This window comes from Oxyura jamaicensis, unplaced genomic scaffold, assembly GCF_011077185.1.
Source record: "Oxyura jamaicensis isolate SHBP4307 breed ruddy duck unplaced genomic scaffold, BPBGC_Ojam_1.0 oxyUn_random_OJ186, whole genome shotgun sequence".
Classification (NCBI taxonomy): domain Eukaryota; kingdom Metazoa; phylum Chordata; class Aves; order Anseriformes; family Anatidae; genus Oxyura; species Oxyura jamaicensis.
The window spans coordinates 2,073-17,364 of NW_023305702.1; the positions used below are offsets into that span (position 1 = coordinate 2,073).

The window sequence follows — 15,292 nt, forward strand, 5'->3', positions numbered from 1 at the left end:
GGGGGAGCCCCTCCGGCTCTCCCACGCCCCCCCCCTTCGCCCCCCTGTGCTAAGGATGCAGCCACGGGCACGAGTGGGAGTGTCCCGCGCCTTTCCTGGCTGTTATCTTGCCTCGTCCCTGGAGTTTGATCGCAGCGAGGCCATAAAGAGTGGAGCCCCCGGAACGCGGAGGGCGTGGGGGGGGGGGGGGGGGGGCCGGGGCCGGAGCCCCCCCGTGGAGGGTGCTGGAGGGGCAGCGTGGGGCGTCCCCACTCGTGGCGGGGCGAGGGAGGGGAGGCAGCGGCCGTGCCCGTTCCCGCTCGGCACCGGGGATGCGGAGCCCGCTCCCGGCCTTGACCCCGGGGGGAGGCAGCGGGGGCAGGATCTGGCCCCCGGCCCGTGCAATGCGGAGGGGGGCGGAGGAGCCGGGGGGGGTCAGCGCCCCGCGGCAGGGCCGGGCCGGGGCAGAGAGCCGGGGCTGCGCCGCGCTCCCCACGCGAGGTGAGTGGAGGGCGCACGAAGGGGGCTGTCGGGGCCGGGCGCTCCCCTTGGGGGGGCGGCCCTGGGGGGGCTCGTACCTGGGTCGGGGGCCTCGGGGTCAGCCCCCGCAGCCCCGTGCCCACCGTTCGTGTGCTTGGGAGCACCGGAGGAGCCCCACGGAAGGAGCCGCGCAGCGCTTGCTGTCCCCGTACCCACCGGGGGGGTGGTCCCCGGCACCCCCCAGGCTCCAGCCGCTGCTTTCAGGGAGCCCCCCGAGCCCCTGACCAGGAGCGCTGGGGCTGTGCAGCCCCCCACGCTGGGCACATCACCGCTGCCGTGGCTGCTCACTGGGGTGTCCTCCACACCGGTACCCCAGGCACAGGAGCTGCATGGGATGGGGGGGCGGGCGGTGAAGCCCCCCGGGCCCCTTCCCGCTGATCCTTGGCTCTGTGCCCGCCCCGTGGCTCTCACCATCCCTGACCCCGGCTGGGCTGGCAGCGGGGCCCCGTGTCCTGGGGCACCGTGCCCGCCGTGCTCCCCGCTCCCTGGCTGCCCTGGGCTGGGTGTTGAGGGAAGGCGCCGCGTGGCGTGGGCACGAGCTGGGCACGAGCTGGGCACTGTGTGTACCGGGCGTGCGGGGGGCTCTGCTCCCGCTGGGGCCGGTCCCGGTGCTGCGAAGGGCTCACCGCTCAGCAATGGCAGCGTCTGCGCGGTGTTGTGGGGCAGGACGAGGCAGCCTGTGCTGTGCAGAACCCACGCCAGGTTTTGTGTGTGGGGAGAGGGCACCCATGGGTGGGGCCAGGTGTAGGGAGGGGAGTAGCTGATCCCCCTGCCCGGGGCGCAGGGCTCAGCCCAGGGGAGGCTGCTGGAGGGAAGGGGCTGAGCTCCGGCACCGATGTCCCACCGCAGCATCTCCCTGCTGCTCACTGCCCTGTCCCTCCCCAGGTCCCCGGGAAGGATGTGGCCACTCCAGCTCGCCTGGGCGCTGGCCGCGCTGGGCATCGCGGCCGGCACCGACCCCACCGCGCCGCTGCAGAACAAGGCCTCCATCTTCGCCGACCTGACGCCCGCGGAGCTGCGCGCGGTGCGGGACTTCCTGATGGGCCGCCCGGAGCTGGGGCTGTCCCCGAGCCGGGGGGGCACCCTGGCGCAGAACACGCTCTTCCTGGTGGAGCTGCTGCCCCCCAAGAAGCGGCTGGCCCTGCGCCACCTGGATGAGGGCGGCCCCGCGCCCCGGCGCCAGGCTCGAGCCGTCGTCTTCTTCGGGGGCCAGGCGGAGCCCAACGTCACCGAATTCGCCGTGGGGCCCCTGCCGCGGCCCAGCTCCTACCGGCCCCTGCGCTTCAAGGGACGGCGCGCCATCCCCTTCGCCGCCCGGCCCATGACGCAGCTGGAGTACGAGCTGCTGCACCGCGCGCTCGTGCAGGCAACGGAGCCGCTGTACCGGCTGCTGCGCGATGCCACCGGCTTCTGGTACCACAACTGCACCGACCGCTGCCTCACCTTCTCGGACATCGCACCCCGTGGGGTGGCGTCCGGCGAGCGCCGCAGCTGGTTCATGCTGCAGCGCTTCGTGGAGGGCTACTTCCTGCACCCCGTGGGGCTGGAGATCCTCATCGACCACCGGGACCCCGATCCAGCCCGCTGGGCCGTCCAGCGCCTCTGGTACAACGGGCAGTACTTCTCCAGCCCGCAGGAGCTGGCCGAGCGCTACGAGCAGGGGCGGGTGGCCGTGGCACGGCTGTCCGACCACGCGTCCCAGCTCCTCTACTCCACCTACGTGCCGCGCGGGCGCTTCACCACCAGCACCCCCACCGACGTGCACGGGGCCAAGGTGTGCGAGCCCCAGGGCCGGCGCTACCGGCTGCGGGGGAACCGGCTGGAGTACGGGGGCTGGAGCCTGGCCTTCCGCCTGCGCTCCTCCTCTGGCCTCCAGCTCTTCGACCTGCGCTTCAACGAGGAGCGCGTGGCCTACGAGGTGAGCGTGCAGGAGGCCATCGCCTTCTACGGCGGCAACACGCCGGCCGCCATGCAGACCAAGTACATCGACGCCGGCTGGGGCATGGGCTCCGTCACCTACGAGCTGGCCCCCGGCATCGACTGCCCCGAGGTGGCCACGTACCTGGACGCGCACCACCTCTACGACACCGATGCTCCCGTGCGCTTCGCCCGCGCCGTCTGCGTCTTCGAGCTGCCCACGGGCGTCCCGCTCCGGCGGCACTTCAACAGCAACTTCCAGGGCGGGTACCACTTCTACGCCGGGCTGGAGGGGCACGCGCTGGTGCTGCGCACAACCTCCACCGTCTACAACTACGACTACATCTGGGACTTCCTCCTCTACCCCAACGGCGTGATGGAGGCCAAGGTCCACGCCACCGGCTTCATCCACGCCACCTTCTACACGCCGCAGGGCCGGCGCTACGGCAGCCGCGTCCAGAGCCACGTCCTGGGCAACATGCACACCCACCTGGTGCACTACAAGGTGGACCTGGACATCGCAGGTGCAGCCCCCTGCCGACCCCCTGGGGCTGGACCCTGTGCCAGCAGCTGCGGGAGGGGGCTTGGGGGTGGCACGGAGCTGGGGGGTGGGCTCAGGGCCACGTCCCTGCCGCTGCTGGGGTCCCCAGCGTGATTCCGGAGCAACTGCGGCTCACGGCCTCTCCGCTTGCAGGCACTGGCAACAGCTTCGAGACGATGGACTTGAGCTTCGAGAACATCTCCAACCCCTGGAGCCCCGACGTGCGCGTGGTGCAGCCCTGGCTGAACCGGCAGCCGCGCCGCAGCGAGCGCCAGGCCGCCTTCCCGCTGGGCCGGGCGCTGCCCCGCTACCTGCTCTTCTCCAACCCTCGCCAGCGCAACCGCTGGGGCCACGCGCGCAGCTACCGCATCCAGCACAGCTCCCACGCCGGGCGCGTGCTGCCCCGCGGCTGGAGGGAGGAGAGGGGCATCTCCTGGGGCAGGTGGGGCTCCGGACCGGGCTCTCGGCGGGGTGCACCCCCCTGGTGCATCCAGGGGAGCCGGGGGGGTGAGGTGTCCTGCAGGCCTGTGGCATGAGTGAACGTGGCTCTGCAGGGTCCCCGTGCTCAATGGCAGGGCTGATCCCCTCCCTGTCCCTGTCCCTGTCCCTGCAGGTACCACCTGGCCGTGACGCGGCACCACGAGAACGAAGCCGTCAGCAGCAGCCTCTACACCCAGAACGACCCCTGGGAGCCCCTGGTCAACTTCGAGGGCTTCATCCGCAACGACGAGAGCATCGAGGACCAGGTGATGGGGACAGTGGGGCTGGGGACAGGGACCGGATGGAGCAGGGACAGCTCTGGGCGTCCCCAAGCCGTGTGGCCCTCTGACGGCCGCGGTCCCCTCCGCGCAGGACCTGGTGGCCTGGGTGACCGTGGGCTTCCTGCACATCCCGCACGCCGAGGACGTCCCCAACACGGCCACCCCCGGCAACGCCGTCGGCTTCTTCCTGCGCCCCTTCAACTTCTTCGACGAGGACCCGTCGGTGGCCTCGCTCAGCCCCGTCATCGTCCGCCCGCTGGACCAGACCTTCACACGGCTGGAGGTGCAGCGCTGGACCCCCGACAGCCCCGGCCCCTGCGTCGCCCCGGGGCCGTTCGCCTACAACGGCACGTACTGGCCGGAGTGAGCGCCGCGGGGCGCGGGAAGGGGCAGGGACCCCAGGGACCGTGGGGACCCCAGGGACTGTGGGGACCCCAGGGACCGTGGGGACCCCAGGGACCACAGCCCCTCAGGCTCAATAAACGCCGTGCCACCGCCTCCGGCCCCGTCTCTGCCTGGCTGCGGGCCCCTCCGCCGGCTGTCGCAATGTTTAATGACGCCTGCGTTCAAGGTTGGCCCCCCCGCACCCACCCGCGGCCTTTGCCCCCCGGTCCCCCCCCCAGCCCCCCGTGCACCGGGCTGCTGGCGTTGACCCCCACCCCCCTGCACACCACGCCGGGGGTCCCCAGCCGCCTCCCCCCGCAGCGCAGCCGCACACAGAGACGCGTTCTCGGTCGGATTTATTGGGGTGCGGGGGGGTTGGGGGGGGCTCCTACCGCAGAAGGCGACATGCGGGGCTGGGTGAGAGGCGGGGGGGCACGCAGAGACCCGGGCAGTGCCCGGCTACGGGACGACGGCACGAACACAGCACACGCTACGGGGAGCCGGGGGGGGCGGGCGCGTACCCCACGGCCCCCGGCCAGACCCTACCCGCGCCCCCCCCGCCCCGGGGCACCCCCTCCCCCTTGTGCGTGTGGCGGCACCGGCCCCGGGGGTCGGTGCAGGCAGGGGGGGGCCAGGGCAGGGGGCCCCCCCCGCCGCTTCCTCCTGCCCGGTGCCAGCCGCTGGGTGTGGGGGGCAGCCACGGGGCGCGGGGGGGGGGCGCGGCTGGGGGCGTCCCCTAGGAACGGGGGGCGTGGGGAGGGGACGTGGCCCCGACCCACGGCGCATGGGGGGGGGCGCCGGGCCAGGGCGAGGACGGGGACGCGTCCGGAGGGCCCCCACGCGTGTGCAGCCGCCAGCCCCGCGCCACGGCGGGCAGGAGGCTCAGCCGGGACCCCCCCCCCCTCGCCCCCGGCCCCACGGACACGGCAGAGCGCGGACCCGCGCCCCCGGGAGCGCGCAGCGCGCACACGCGGCGGCCGAAGGGACACGAGCGCGCAGCCACGCGCGGCCACGCGCGCACCCGTACCCACGGAGCGCGCAGGGCAGGCGGGCCCGCGACACAGGGAAACACGCGTGCACACGCACGCACACACACGCAGACACACACACGACCCCCCCGCTCCCCCCCGCGCCCCCAGCCCCACGGCCCCGGCCCCGGGGGGGGGGGCAGCGCGGCCCCGGCCCGGCGGGGTCCGGGGGGGGGGGGAGGCGGGGGGCTGCGCCCCGCTGCAGCACTACGGGGGGCAGGAGGAGGAAGAGGAGGAGGAGGAGGAAGGGCGAGGAGCAGCCCGCGCCCCCAGTCCTGCCAGCCGAGCCCTGGAAGCCGCCGGCACGGCGGGGGCCGGCCCCGGGTTAGGCCAGCTAACGTGGGCGCCCGCCCGGCCCCATTGTCCGTGGGGACGGCAGCCGCGAGCCCCGGCAGCGCCAGCGTCCTGGGACGGGGTCCCGCGTCCGTCGCTGGGGGGTCCCGGCCCCGTCCCCCCCCCCCGCCGACTAACTGCCGGGGTCGGAGCAGTGTCTATGCAGGGGCTGAGCGCCCGGCGGCGGCGGCAGCTGTCCGGGCAGCGAGCGGCGGCGAGGGGCGGCCGCGGGCTCCAGCAGCAGCACCACGTCGGGGGGGGGCGGCTCGGGGGGGGCCGGGCCCCGCCGCAGCTCCAGCGGCACCGGGAAGCTGGGAACCTGCGGGAGAGAGGGCGGCCAGGGTCGGTGCGGGGCGAGGAGGGGGGATGCGCCACCCCTGGGGGCTCGGCTGTGAGCCAAGCCCGGCCCGGGGGGGGGAAGGGGGGGGGCAGGAGGGGGGGGGGCCCCAGGTGGGGGGGCAGCAGCGTCCTCGCTTCACCCCGGGGGTGGAGGCTGGGGCACGGGAGAGGGGCAGCCCCAAACGTGGGAGGCTTGTGACCACCCCAGCTCACCACGGAGAAGGAAGACTGGGTGCTGGAGCAAAGGAGAGGGGTCTGCCCCAATCCGGGGGGGGGCTCAGCAGTGCCCCCAGCTCCCCGTGGGGCTGGAGGATGGGAAACGGGGCACAGCAGAGGGGCTGCCCCAAAGCTGGGGGCTCAGCTCACCACGGGGCTGGAGGACGGGGCAGAAGAAAAGCCCCAAAGGTGGGGGGCTCAGCAGTGCCCCCAGCTTGCGGTGGGGCTGGAAGATGCAATCATGGGACCCTGCCAGCAGGCACCCGGGGTCTGCCCCACACTTCGGGGGCTGTGGGGTCCGGTGGGTGCTCACCTGAGAGAGCGGCTGGATGGGGGTGATGGGGAGGACGGGCTGCAGCGGGCACGGGGGGGGACCCGGCGGCTGATGTGGGGACGACACCGTGCTGTAGGCGGGTGGCACGAGCGCGGCCTGACGCTGCAGCAGCTGCATGATGGAGCTGATGTCCGCGGCCATCCGCGTCTCCAGCCTGCGCATAGACATGCCTCAGGGGGTGCGTGGGGGCTCCCCGTGCTGTATGCCGGGCATCGCTTACAGCAGAGCAGCGAGACCCTGGGCAGCCCCCCGGATAGCCCCTCAGGGGGGATCCGGGGGGCTGCCGAGGGTCTCGCTGCCCCCCCCCACGGTACCTATTGAGCTGCTTCTGGAGGAGATCGAGCCGCGTCTCCACCTCGGAGCGCTGCCGGCGGCTCATGGAGGGCAGCGGGATGCTGAGGGCGGCGTGTGCCGGGATGGTGCAGCGCGGCAGCTCCTGGTACTGCCGCCCCCGGCTCTCCCCCCAGAAGCTGAAGATGTTGGACACCCCCGAGAAGGCTCCTGACGGCGGGGCACAGCCGTCAGCACCACGCAGGGGGTTCTCGGAGGGCAGGGGTGCGACAGCAAAGAGGGGCGCGCAGGAGGAATGGGGCAGGGTGATGCGGGGTACGGGGTGCGGGGTGTGGGAGATGCCATTGGGGTTTGAGCAGGGAGGGGGAGAAGCGGTGACCCCCCACCACCACCCCCGGGCGCCGTCCCCACCTGAGAGGGGGTTGCACATATCGCTGCCTTTGCGCTCCTCGGCGTCGGGGGGTGCGGGGGCTTCACCGCCCGGGCGGGGGCTGTGGAAGGGTGAGAGCGCAGCAGCCCCTGGGGTGGGCGCAGGGTGCTCGTCCTCGTCGCTGGAGGGTGAGCTGGAGGGCGAGCTGGAGTGGCAGGGGTCCCACTCCGCCGGCCCCCGCGGGGCCCCCGGCGCCTGGCAGCTCCTGCCCAGCCGCAGCGCCTTCTGCCCGCTCCGCAGCTCCCCGGCAGTGTCGGCGTCTGTGGGGATCGGGAGGGGGGGACAGGCCCTGGGTCACAGCGTCCCCTCGGAATTCCCCCTCCACCCGCCGGTCTCCCCGTTTTCCAGCCCCCCCACGGCCTCCCGGTACCTTTCTCCGTGCGCCGGCGGAAGGAGAGCTTGCGCTTGCGCAGGCGGTTGAAGCCGCTGTCCAGCTCGTCGCTGCCCGGGGAGCCGGGGATCATGTTGGTCTGCGGGGCGAGGGGCGGCTGAGGAGGGGGCAGATGCCAGGAGACCCCCCCGGGGTGAGGGGCAGCATGGGGAGGGGGGTATGTGGCAGTGCTCGTCCCCATCAGCCATCCCTGTCCCCACCCTGAGCACCCCCGCGCTGCCCCCCAGCCCAGACCAGCCAGGTGAGCACCCCTTGTCCCAGTGCCCCCCCCGTGCCCCTATCCTCCCCCCGGCCCCTCACATCACGCAGGTTGAAGGTGATCTCCAGGCTGGACCAGAAGTGGTCGGAGAACTCGGGGTACATGTCCAGCACCTCCAGCAGGTCCTCGCGGTGGATCTTGTGCAGGTCGCAGTAGGTGAGCGCCCGCACGTCCGCGTTGGACTTCCCTGGCCGCGCGTACAGGTTCAGCGGCTCCCCGAAGATGTCGTTCTTCCCTTGGGGGGGAGGGAGGGAGGCACCGGGGTTCAGCCCGGGGCGGTGAGGGGGGGGTCGGCACCGGGGGCACGTCCCCGTACCCGTCCTCAGCCCGGGGGCTCACCCAGGATGGCCACCACCACGTCCCCACGCAGGATCTCAATGGAGCCCCGGGAGATGAAGTAGAGCGCGGTGAGCACGTCCCCGGCGTGCACCAGGGTGTCCCCGGGGGGCGCGTGCGTCGTCTTGAACTTCATGGCCAGGGCGCGCAGGCAGCCCTTGGTGGCCCCCTTGAAGGGCTTGCAGTTCTGCAGCAGGCTGCGGTTCAGGTGCAGGCAGATGTCGGCCTGCAGGCACTCGGGGAAGCCCTTCAGCACCTGCGGGGACGGGACCGTCAGGGCACGGCACGGCGCGAGGCGGTGCGCGGCGGCACGGCGCGGCGCTCACCGCGTTCATGTCGATGCCGTTGGTGTAGGACCAGGCGTGCTGGAAGTACTCCTCCAGGCGCTGCCGCAGCGGGTTGGGGATCTGGTGGAAGCGGATGAACTCGCGGACGCGCAGCATCTGGGTGTGGTAGCGCGCCGTGCCCGAGTACAGGCGCTGGATGATGGCCGAGACGTTCCCGAAGATGCTGGCGTACATCAGGGCTGCGGCACGGCGAGGCGGGCGTGAGGGTGGCCCCAGCCCCCCGGGGCAGCAAGGGCGGGGGCTGGCGGTGAGCGGTGCCCCGGAGCCCCCCCTGCAGCCCCCTCCCCACATGTGGGGACCTCTGTGAGAACTCGCCTTGGGCTCCCCGCACACGGGCACGCGCAGACAAAGACACACACGGGTGTGAGCAGCATCAGCGCCTACAGAAGCGTGCTCTTTGCACCCGCAGGGGCACGGCCGCCCCCCCACCCTGCAATCGCCCCCGCTCGCACACCCACAGCTCCGCACGGTGAGACCCACGCACGTGGAGCTGGGCTGCTGACAAGCGCGTGCTCACACGCAGGGTGTGCTGCGGTCAAACACGCCTGCTTACACACCTTCACACGTGCTCGTACACACACACGCATGCTCACGCGTGTGCTCTGTGGCGCACACCCCCCCAGGCACGCTCACACAGATCTGCTCACACGCTCCACCACACGTCCATCTGACGCGCACACACGCGTCCGCTCACACACGTTCCATCACACGTGTGCACACATCCACATGTGCCCAAAGATGCTCACCCGTGCTCGTGCACACACACACACCCGCCCGCACCCCCGTGCGCTCCCAGCCCCGCGTGCCCCCAGCCCCGCGGCGGCCGCACTCACAGCCGATGAGCATGACGCAGATGGAGAAGATCTTCTCAGAGTTGGTGTTGGGCGAGACGTTGCCGAAGCCGACGCTGGTCAGGCTGCTGAAGGTGAAGTAGAGCGCCGTGACGTACTTGTCCTTGATGGTGGGGCCGTACAGGGGGTTGCTGTCGTTCAGGGGCTTGCCGATCTGGTCGCCCAGCGAGTGCAGCCAGCCGATGCGCTGCCCCTCCACGTTGCCGATGGCGTACCAGATGCAGGCCAGCCAGTGGGCGATGAGGGCGAAGGTGCACATCAGCAGGAAGAGCACGGCCGCCCCGTACTCCGAGTACCGGTCCAGCTTGCGGGCCACCCGCACCAGGCGCAGCAGCCGCGCCGTCTTCAGCAGCCCGATCAGGGTGGTGGTCTGCAAGGGGGGCACTGAGGGCTGTGGGGACCCCCACGGGAGCCCTGACACGCAGACCCCATCCTGTCTCCCTGCACAGGAAACCTGGGCGGGTCCCCGTCCCCGTTCCCATCCCCGTCCCCGTTCCCATCCCCGTCCCCGTTCCCGTCCCCGTCCCCGTCCCCGTACCTCCTCAGAGCCGGAGCCGAAGATGAGCAGGTCGAAGGGGATGGCGGCCACCATGTCGATGAGGAACCAGCCCTTGAAGTAGTGGATGGCGATCTTGGCGGGGTGGCTCACCACCTCCTCGTTGGAGTTGACGTAGGTGGTGCGGAAGTTGATGAGGATGTCGATGATGAACATGATGTCCACGATCAGGTCGACCACGTTGAGGGGGCTGCAGGAGTAGCCACAGTTGTGCCGCTGGGCCTCCTCCTGGTCGTTGAGCAGGAAGGCGGCCGAGTAGGGCGTGAAGATGGCCGTGTAGATGACCAGCAGCAGGATGAGCCAGTCCCACACCGCCTTGAAGGGGCTGTAGTGCAGGATGGTCCATTTGTGGATGCGCGGCGCCTGCAGCTTGTACTCGGGGAGGACGTCGGCGCCCAGCGACAGCACCTGGGCAGGCGGCAGGGGCTCAGCTCCCACCTGCTCCGGCGGGGAACGAGCCCCCCGGACCCCCCCCCCCCCGGCACACAGCACTGGCACCCGGCTGTCCCTGTGCCCTGCTGGGCACCAGCGTGGGGACACCGAGCCCCGGCCGCCCCCAGGCGCTGCGGCACCAGGCTGCTCCTGGCTGCGCGCCGTGCCGGGTGCGAGGGGTGCGGGGAGGTGCAGGAGCTGCAGTGGGTGCAACAGGACACGAGTGGGTGCAGGGGGAGCAGGGGGGGCAGCGGTGGGGGCAGCAGGGTGTAGGGGGGTGATGTGGGGTGGAAAGGGGAGCAATGGGGTGCAGGGGGGTGTTGTGGGGTGCAGTGCGGTGTGAGGGTGCTCACAACGGGGTGCACTGGGGTGCACTGGGCTGTGGTGGGGTGCAGCAGAGCCCTCCCAGCCCCCAGCCTTGGCAGGGTTCCCACTCCCCCTCCTTCTTTCCCTGGGCAGCGCCAGCCCCGGGTGCGGCAGCCGGGCCCCATGGAAATGAGGGCGCGAATGCAAAGGTGCCCAGGGGACATTTCCATGGGGGGGGGCCTGGCCCCTGCAGGCGCTACCTCGGCTGTCGCAGGCACCTCTCTGCACCCCCCCCATCCTACTGCACCCCGCTCATCCTGCCCCACAGCTGCCCCCTCCCAGCCGCTGAGCCCCCCCCCCCCCCGGTCCCCTGCATGGGGGGGTGGGGGGGTGCGGGGGCAGCAGTACCTCTGGCTGGCGGAGGCGCGGGAGGCACTGGCACAGAAATGGGGCAGAAGCAGGCGATTCTCGCCTTCCCACCGCAAAGGAGGCCACGCACGCAGCAGGGACGTGCGGCGGCCCTCGGCTCGCCCCACTCGGGCGGGGGGGGGGCTTCGGCAGCACCCGATGAACCCAGCAGCCCGGGGTGGGAAGCAGGGACCCCCCCGCATGCACCCCGAGCAGGGCCCCGGGTGGCACGGCCATGCCCGGCAGCTGCGCCCATCCGTCCGCGGTGGGATCAGCTGCGGGCGCACGGCTATAAATAGGGGAGCGGGCGCACCGGGGGCCTGGGGGGAGCGGGGCACTGCGCCGGGGGGGTGCACGGGCACAGCCCCTCTGGGCACCGCACCGGCCCTGCAGCCGCTCGCCCCCGAGCGCAGCCCCTGGGACCGAGGACCCTGCGCCCCACGGCGCGACCCCTGCCCGGGCGCCTCGTCCCCGTCTCCCCCCTCCGTGTTCCCCCCTGCTCCCCCCGCTGCGTGGGGGCCGTGCCACGAGTGGGGGTGCCAGCGCGTGGTCCCCCGTCCCCCAGGCAGGGGCGCCCCGGGGCGGTCCCAGCGCCCGGCACCTGCCCTCGCCCCCCGACCCCCCGGTCCCCCCCCGGGCATCCCCCAGCGGCCCCGGTGCGCGGGGGGGGGGGGGGCAGCGGCCGGTACCTTCTGCTGCTGGCGCTGCCCCGCGCCATCGAGGCCGAGGCCGAGGCAGGTGCCGCAGGGCGAGGCGCCGGGCATGGGGCCTGCTCGGGCCGGGGGGGTGGCGCCGGGGGGGCCCGAGAAGTCCCGCAGCAGCTGCAGGAGCGACGCCAGCATCCTCACGGCCGCCCCGGGCGCGGGGCCGAGCCCATGGCGCGCGCCCCCGCCGCTCAGCCCGGGGGGCCCGGGGGGCGCCGGCCTCTGCCCGCCATCCCCGCGCCCATCGCCCGGTGCCCCCCGGCGACGGCGGCGGGGCGCGATCGGGAGCCCCCCGGCGGAGCGGGGAATTATTGGGGCGGAAATCCTACCCAGCCTGCCCCGCTGCCCCCCCCCCCCCCCCCCCCCCCCCCCCCCCCCCTCCCCCCCGCCGGTACGGGGGTGCCGTCGCCGCGCCCCCCCCCCCTCCCCCCTCCCGGAGCGCCGCCGGCCGCGGGTGGCCTCGGGGAGGACCCAGGAGGCGGCGGCGGGGCCGGGCCCGGGGCCGTGGGGGGGACACGCGGGGGGGACACGCGGGGGCTCGGCAGCCGCGGGCAGCCCTGAGTCACCGCCGCCGCCCACGCGCGGGGATTTCCCGCTGGCACCCGCGCGTCCCCGCGAGACGCCGCGTGACGGAGCGGGGGACGGGGCCGCGCGCGGCACGCGCCGAGGGGGGGGGTCGACCGCACGCCCCTACCTGGGGGGGGGGCGGCGGCGGCCCTGGGGGACCCCGCGGCACGGGGGGTAATGGCACCGCGGGGGCACGCGGGGGCACGGGGCCACGAGGGCACGTGAGGTCATGGGGGCCGCGGGGACACGCGGGGCCGGCGGGGGGGGGCAGGAACACCCCCAGCCCCATGGCCCCGTCCCAAGGCCCCTCTGAGCCGCTCAAACCGGGCCATAACGGGACAGGCGAGAGCAGAGGGGTGTCGGCCCCACGGGACACCCCCCGCCCCACAGCTGCAGCGCGCTGCCCCTGCGGAAACCCCCTCCCCAAATGCGGCACCGTCACACCCTGGTGCCACGCGGGGCGCCCCCTCCGGGCCCCTCAGCAGTGCAGCTGCAGGGAGGCAGCCCCAGCACCCGCATCCCCCCGCCCCATTCCCGGCACACACCAGGACCCCAAGCATGGCACGGGGACGGCCCCACACACAACAACAGCACCGTCCCCAAACGTCACGCAGCTGCAGGAGGCAGCCCCCAGGACAAGTGGGGGGGAGCCCCCGAACACCCCCGGTGCTGCACCACTGCCAGGGACAGCCCCCTCCGAGCCGTGGGGAGAGCCGCACTGCCGCGCTCAGCTCCCGCAGCCCCCATCACACCGGCAGCACCGCGCAGCGGGTGCCTGGCACCCAGGCGCGCCCATGCCCACCGTGGGTGCTCACGGCTGAGGACCCGGACACCGGCTGCACGCGTGGCACCCGGACCTGCAACCCGGGCACCGGCAGCGTGCGGGTGAGGCCGGCACACGGCAGGAACGCGCTCCCTCAAGACTCCCGGCGACACAGCACCCATCAGTCACGGTGACACAGATACGCGGCAGTGCCGGCACCCGGTGACACGTACACCCGCCCTGGCGCAGGCACGCGTCACCTCACGCTCACAGGCGTGCAGTCACCAGCACCTCTCGCTCGCGGTGACACGTACGCCCAACACCTGCTGTGACACAGGCACCTGACACCCAGCCCGCACAGCCGGAGGCGCCCGGCGCGGCACCTGCCGCGACCCAGACACCCGCGCCCACGGGGCTCAGCCCCCTCGCTGCCACAAATACCCCGACCCCGCAGCCCGCGGCCACCCTGCGGCCGCTGTCACCCGGCGCGTGGGTGGCACCCGCACCCAGCCCACGAGCTGGTGGCTTCGGGGGCACCGGCACACGCCAACCCATCAGCTGACACCAGCGCTTGCGGTGGCACCAGGCACCCACAGGGAAACGGCCGCAGCGCGGACACCCAGCGCTGGGATGAGGCAGGCACCCGGCGTCCCCAAGCCCTTGGGGACGGACTTGCAGAGCCCCCCTGGCCTCGCCGTGCCACAGACCTCAACGCCTGCCCCAAACCAGGCATCTGGCACCTGCCTGGGTACCCCCGCACCAGCACTGATGGATTCCCAACGCCCTCTGCAATGCCCAGCAAACACCAAAGCTCGGCTGCCCAATTAACGCAGGTCCCTGACGGCTGTGCTACGGCCAGAGCCACCCCACAGCCACCGCACCGCAACCCCAGCATGGCGGCAACACTCGGCGTGCTCTGAGACACCCGACGGCAAGACTCGCACCAAAACCCAACGCCACAGTGACAAAGGCACCCCACATCCACCACGGCCAACACCAGCACAGCCACCCAACGCCGTCACGGCCACCCAGTGCCGTCAACCTCAGAGGTGCCGGGTGTGTGGGTCACCCAGCGCACCTCTCGGCCAACGGACACCGTCCAACAGCACGGCACCTGCACAGCCGACCCCAGACACACGGCGTGGACTCACGGCACGCACCACAGGCACTCCGTGCTGGGGACACCCCGACGCCCGGCCGGCACTCACCGCGTTCAGCTGCGGCAGCGGCGCGGCGCCCTGCGCACCCACCGACATGGGCGAGCGGGACGGGTGCCACCGCGGGCCTCGAGGCGCTGCCCTCTCCCGCTGCCGACAGCAATGCAGCAGCACAGGCACTGGTGGCGGGGTGGGACGGCGAGCCCCGTGACGGGGTGACGTCCCCACGGGGCGGTGCGAGCCCCCAGCAGCCGAACCCCCACCCGCTGACGCAGACACGGAGCAGCCCCGGCACACCGGCCACCGCACCATGGAACGCCCGACGGTGGGGACTGGGGACCGTGCTTTGGGGACACAACAGCCACCCCAAACACCTGGCGCTGCCCCATCCCTCGCTGTGGCCACAACCCCACAAGGGGCTGGGGTGGCACCGGGTGGTGAGGGGTCCCCTTGGGGGGTGCCATGTCCCCGCAGACCCCGCTCGCAGCCCTGCCGAGCCCAACGCAGCCCGACGCGGTGCTCCCCGCGGCTCAGGACTCTCCGGCACCGCCGTCCCCCGGCACTCGGCACCCCCTTGCCCCTGAGCCCAGCGCGGGGGGGGGGCGCGGGCAGCCTGCCCCCAGCCCCATCCTTTCCGTGCCGGCTCATCAGCCGGATCGCCTCGGGCCAGGCGCAACCCAGCGCAGGGAACGGCTCCGGCCCGGCCCCCCCCGCGACCCGGGGCACCCAGGGCACCCCGCCCGGGGGGTCGGGGGGGGTCTTGGGCATCCCGCGGGGGGGCTGGAGCCGGCGCAGCGCGGAGCAATGCCTCGGGGACGCCGTCGTCGGGGCGAGCGCGGCTGCGGGAGGGGTACGACGCCAGGACCCCCCCCCGCCCCCCCGGTCCCGATGTCCCCCCCGACCCCCGGCACCCACCTCCTGTGCCACCAGGCTGGAGATGCGGACGGCGCGGCGGACGCGGGCGCTCTTTCGGTCGCCGTCGGGGCGGTCGCCGCTGTCGCGCCTGCCCGGGGCCATGGCCGCGCTCAGCGCCGCGCTGCCGGGCGGGGGGAGCCGCCGGCCGCCCCCCCGGGGCCCCGCATCCCGGAGCTGCCGCGGAGCCCGGCGCTGCCCCGCGCGGCT

At 73.5% G+C, this 15,292-nt stretch overlaps 2 protein-coding genes across 7 annotated transcripts; one reads left to right on the plus strand and one right to left on the minus strand.

Annotated features, from left to right (window-relative positions):
* The first annotated feature begins 351 nt into the window (after window positions 1-351).
* AOC1 (amine oxidase copper containing 1) lies at window positions 352-4,190 on the plus strand. 2 transcript variants are annotated; one of them, XM_035313500.1, is made up of 6 exons: window positions 373-480; window positions 1,192-1,195; window positions 1,388-2,960; window positions 3,131-3,419; window positions 3,591-3,723; window positions 3,830-4,189. In XM_035313500.1, the coding sequence occupies exons 3-6, from the start codon at window positions 1,418-1,420 to the stop codon at window positions 4,103-4,105; spliced, it is 2,241 nt and encodes a 746-aa protein (XP_035169391.1). In that variant the 5' UTR covers window positions 373-480; window positions 1,192-1,195; window positions 1,388-1,417; the 3' UTR covers window positions 4,106-4,189. The 2 variants fall into 2 exon arrangements, with proteins under 2 accessions (XP_035169390.1, XP_035169391.1); XM_035313499.1 differs by lacking the exon at window positions 1,192-1,195 and having other exon boundaries at window positions 352-480; window positions 1,405-2,960; window positions 3,830-4,190.
* Window positions 4,191-4,461: 271 nt separating this feature from the next.
* KCNH2 (potassium voltage-gated channel subfamily H member 2) lies at window positions 4,462-15,242 on the minus strand. Of its 5 annotated transcripts, none has more exons than XR_004746900.1 (12): window positions 14,222-14,726; window positions 9,816-10,241; window positions 9,260-9,647; window positions 8,406-8,605; window positions 8,083-8,335; window positions 7,785-7,978; window positions 7,464-7,563; window positions 7,075-7,353; window positions 6,687-6,873; window positions 6,352-6,526; window positions 5,236-5,802; window positions 4,462-5,024 (listed from the first exon to the last, which is right to left on the minus strand). XR_004746900.1 is itself a non-coding variant. In XM_035313496.1 (12 exons), exons 1-12 carry the CDS (start codon window positions 14,480-14,482, stop codon window positions 5,617-5,619), a joined length of 2,502 nt encoding a protein of 833 aa, XP_035169387.1. In that variant the 5' UTR covers window positions 14,483-14,728; the 3' UTR covers window positions 5,119-5,616. The 5 variants fall into 5 exon arrangements, 4 of the variants coding, with proteins under 4 accessions (XP_035169387.1, XP_035169389.1, XP_035169386.1 ...); XM_035313496.1 differs by lacking the exon at window positions 4,462-5,024 and having other exon boundaries at window positions 5,119-5,802; window positions 9,260-9,345; window positions 9,493-9,647; window positions 14,222-14,728; XM_035313498.1 differs by lacking the exons at window positions 4,462-5,024; window positions 14,222-14,726 and adding an exon at window positions 15,086-15,242 and having other exon boundaries at window positions 5,119-5,802.
* Window positions 15,243-15,292: the final 50 nt, after the last annotated feature.

What these genes read in the sequence shown, in the direction of transcription:
- AOC1 (XM_035313499.1), top strand. Translation starts at nt 1,418, where the DNA reads ATGTGGCCACTCCAGCTCGCCTGGGCGCTGGCCGCGCTGGGCATCGCG. An exon ending in AGGGGCATCTCCTGGGGCAG is followed by an intron (nt 3,420 to 3,590) that starts GTGGGGCTCCGG and finishes CTGTCCCTGCAG; the next exon opens with GTACCACCTGGCCGTGACGC. An exon ending in ACGAGAGCATCGAGGACCAG is followed by an intron (nt 3,724 to 3,829) that starts GTGATGGGGACA and finishes CCCTCCGCGCAG; the next exon opens with GACCTGGTGGCCTGGGTGAC.
- KCNH2 (XM_035313495.1), bottom strand. Translation starts at nt 14,482, where the DNA reads ATGGTGCGGTGGCCGGTGTGCCGGGGCTGCTCCGTGTCTGCGTCAGCG. An exon ending in CTGCGTCATGCTCATCGGCT is followed by an intron (nt 8,606 to 9,259) that starts GTGAGTGCGGCC and finishes GCCGTGCCGCAG; the next exon opens with CCCTGATGTACGCCAGCATC. An exon ending in ACGGCATCGACATGAACGCG is followed by an intron (nt 8,336 to 8,405) that starts GTGAGCGCCGCG and finishes CCGTCCCCGCAG; the next exon opens with GTGCTGAAGGGCTTCCCCGA.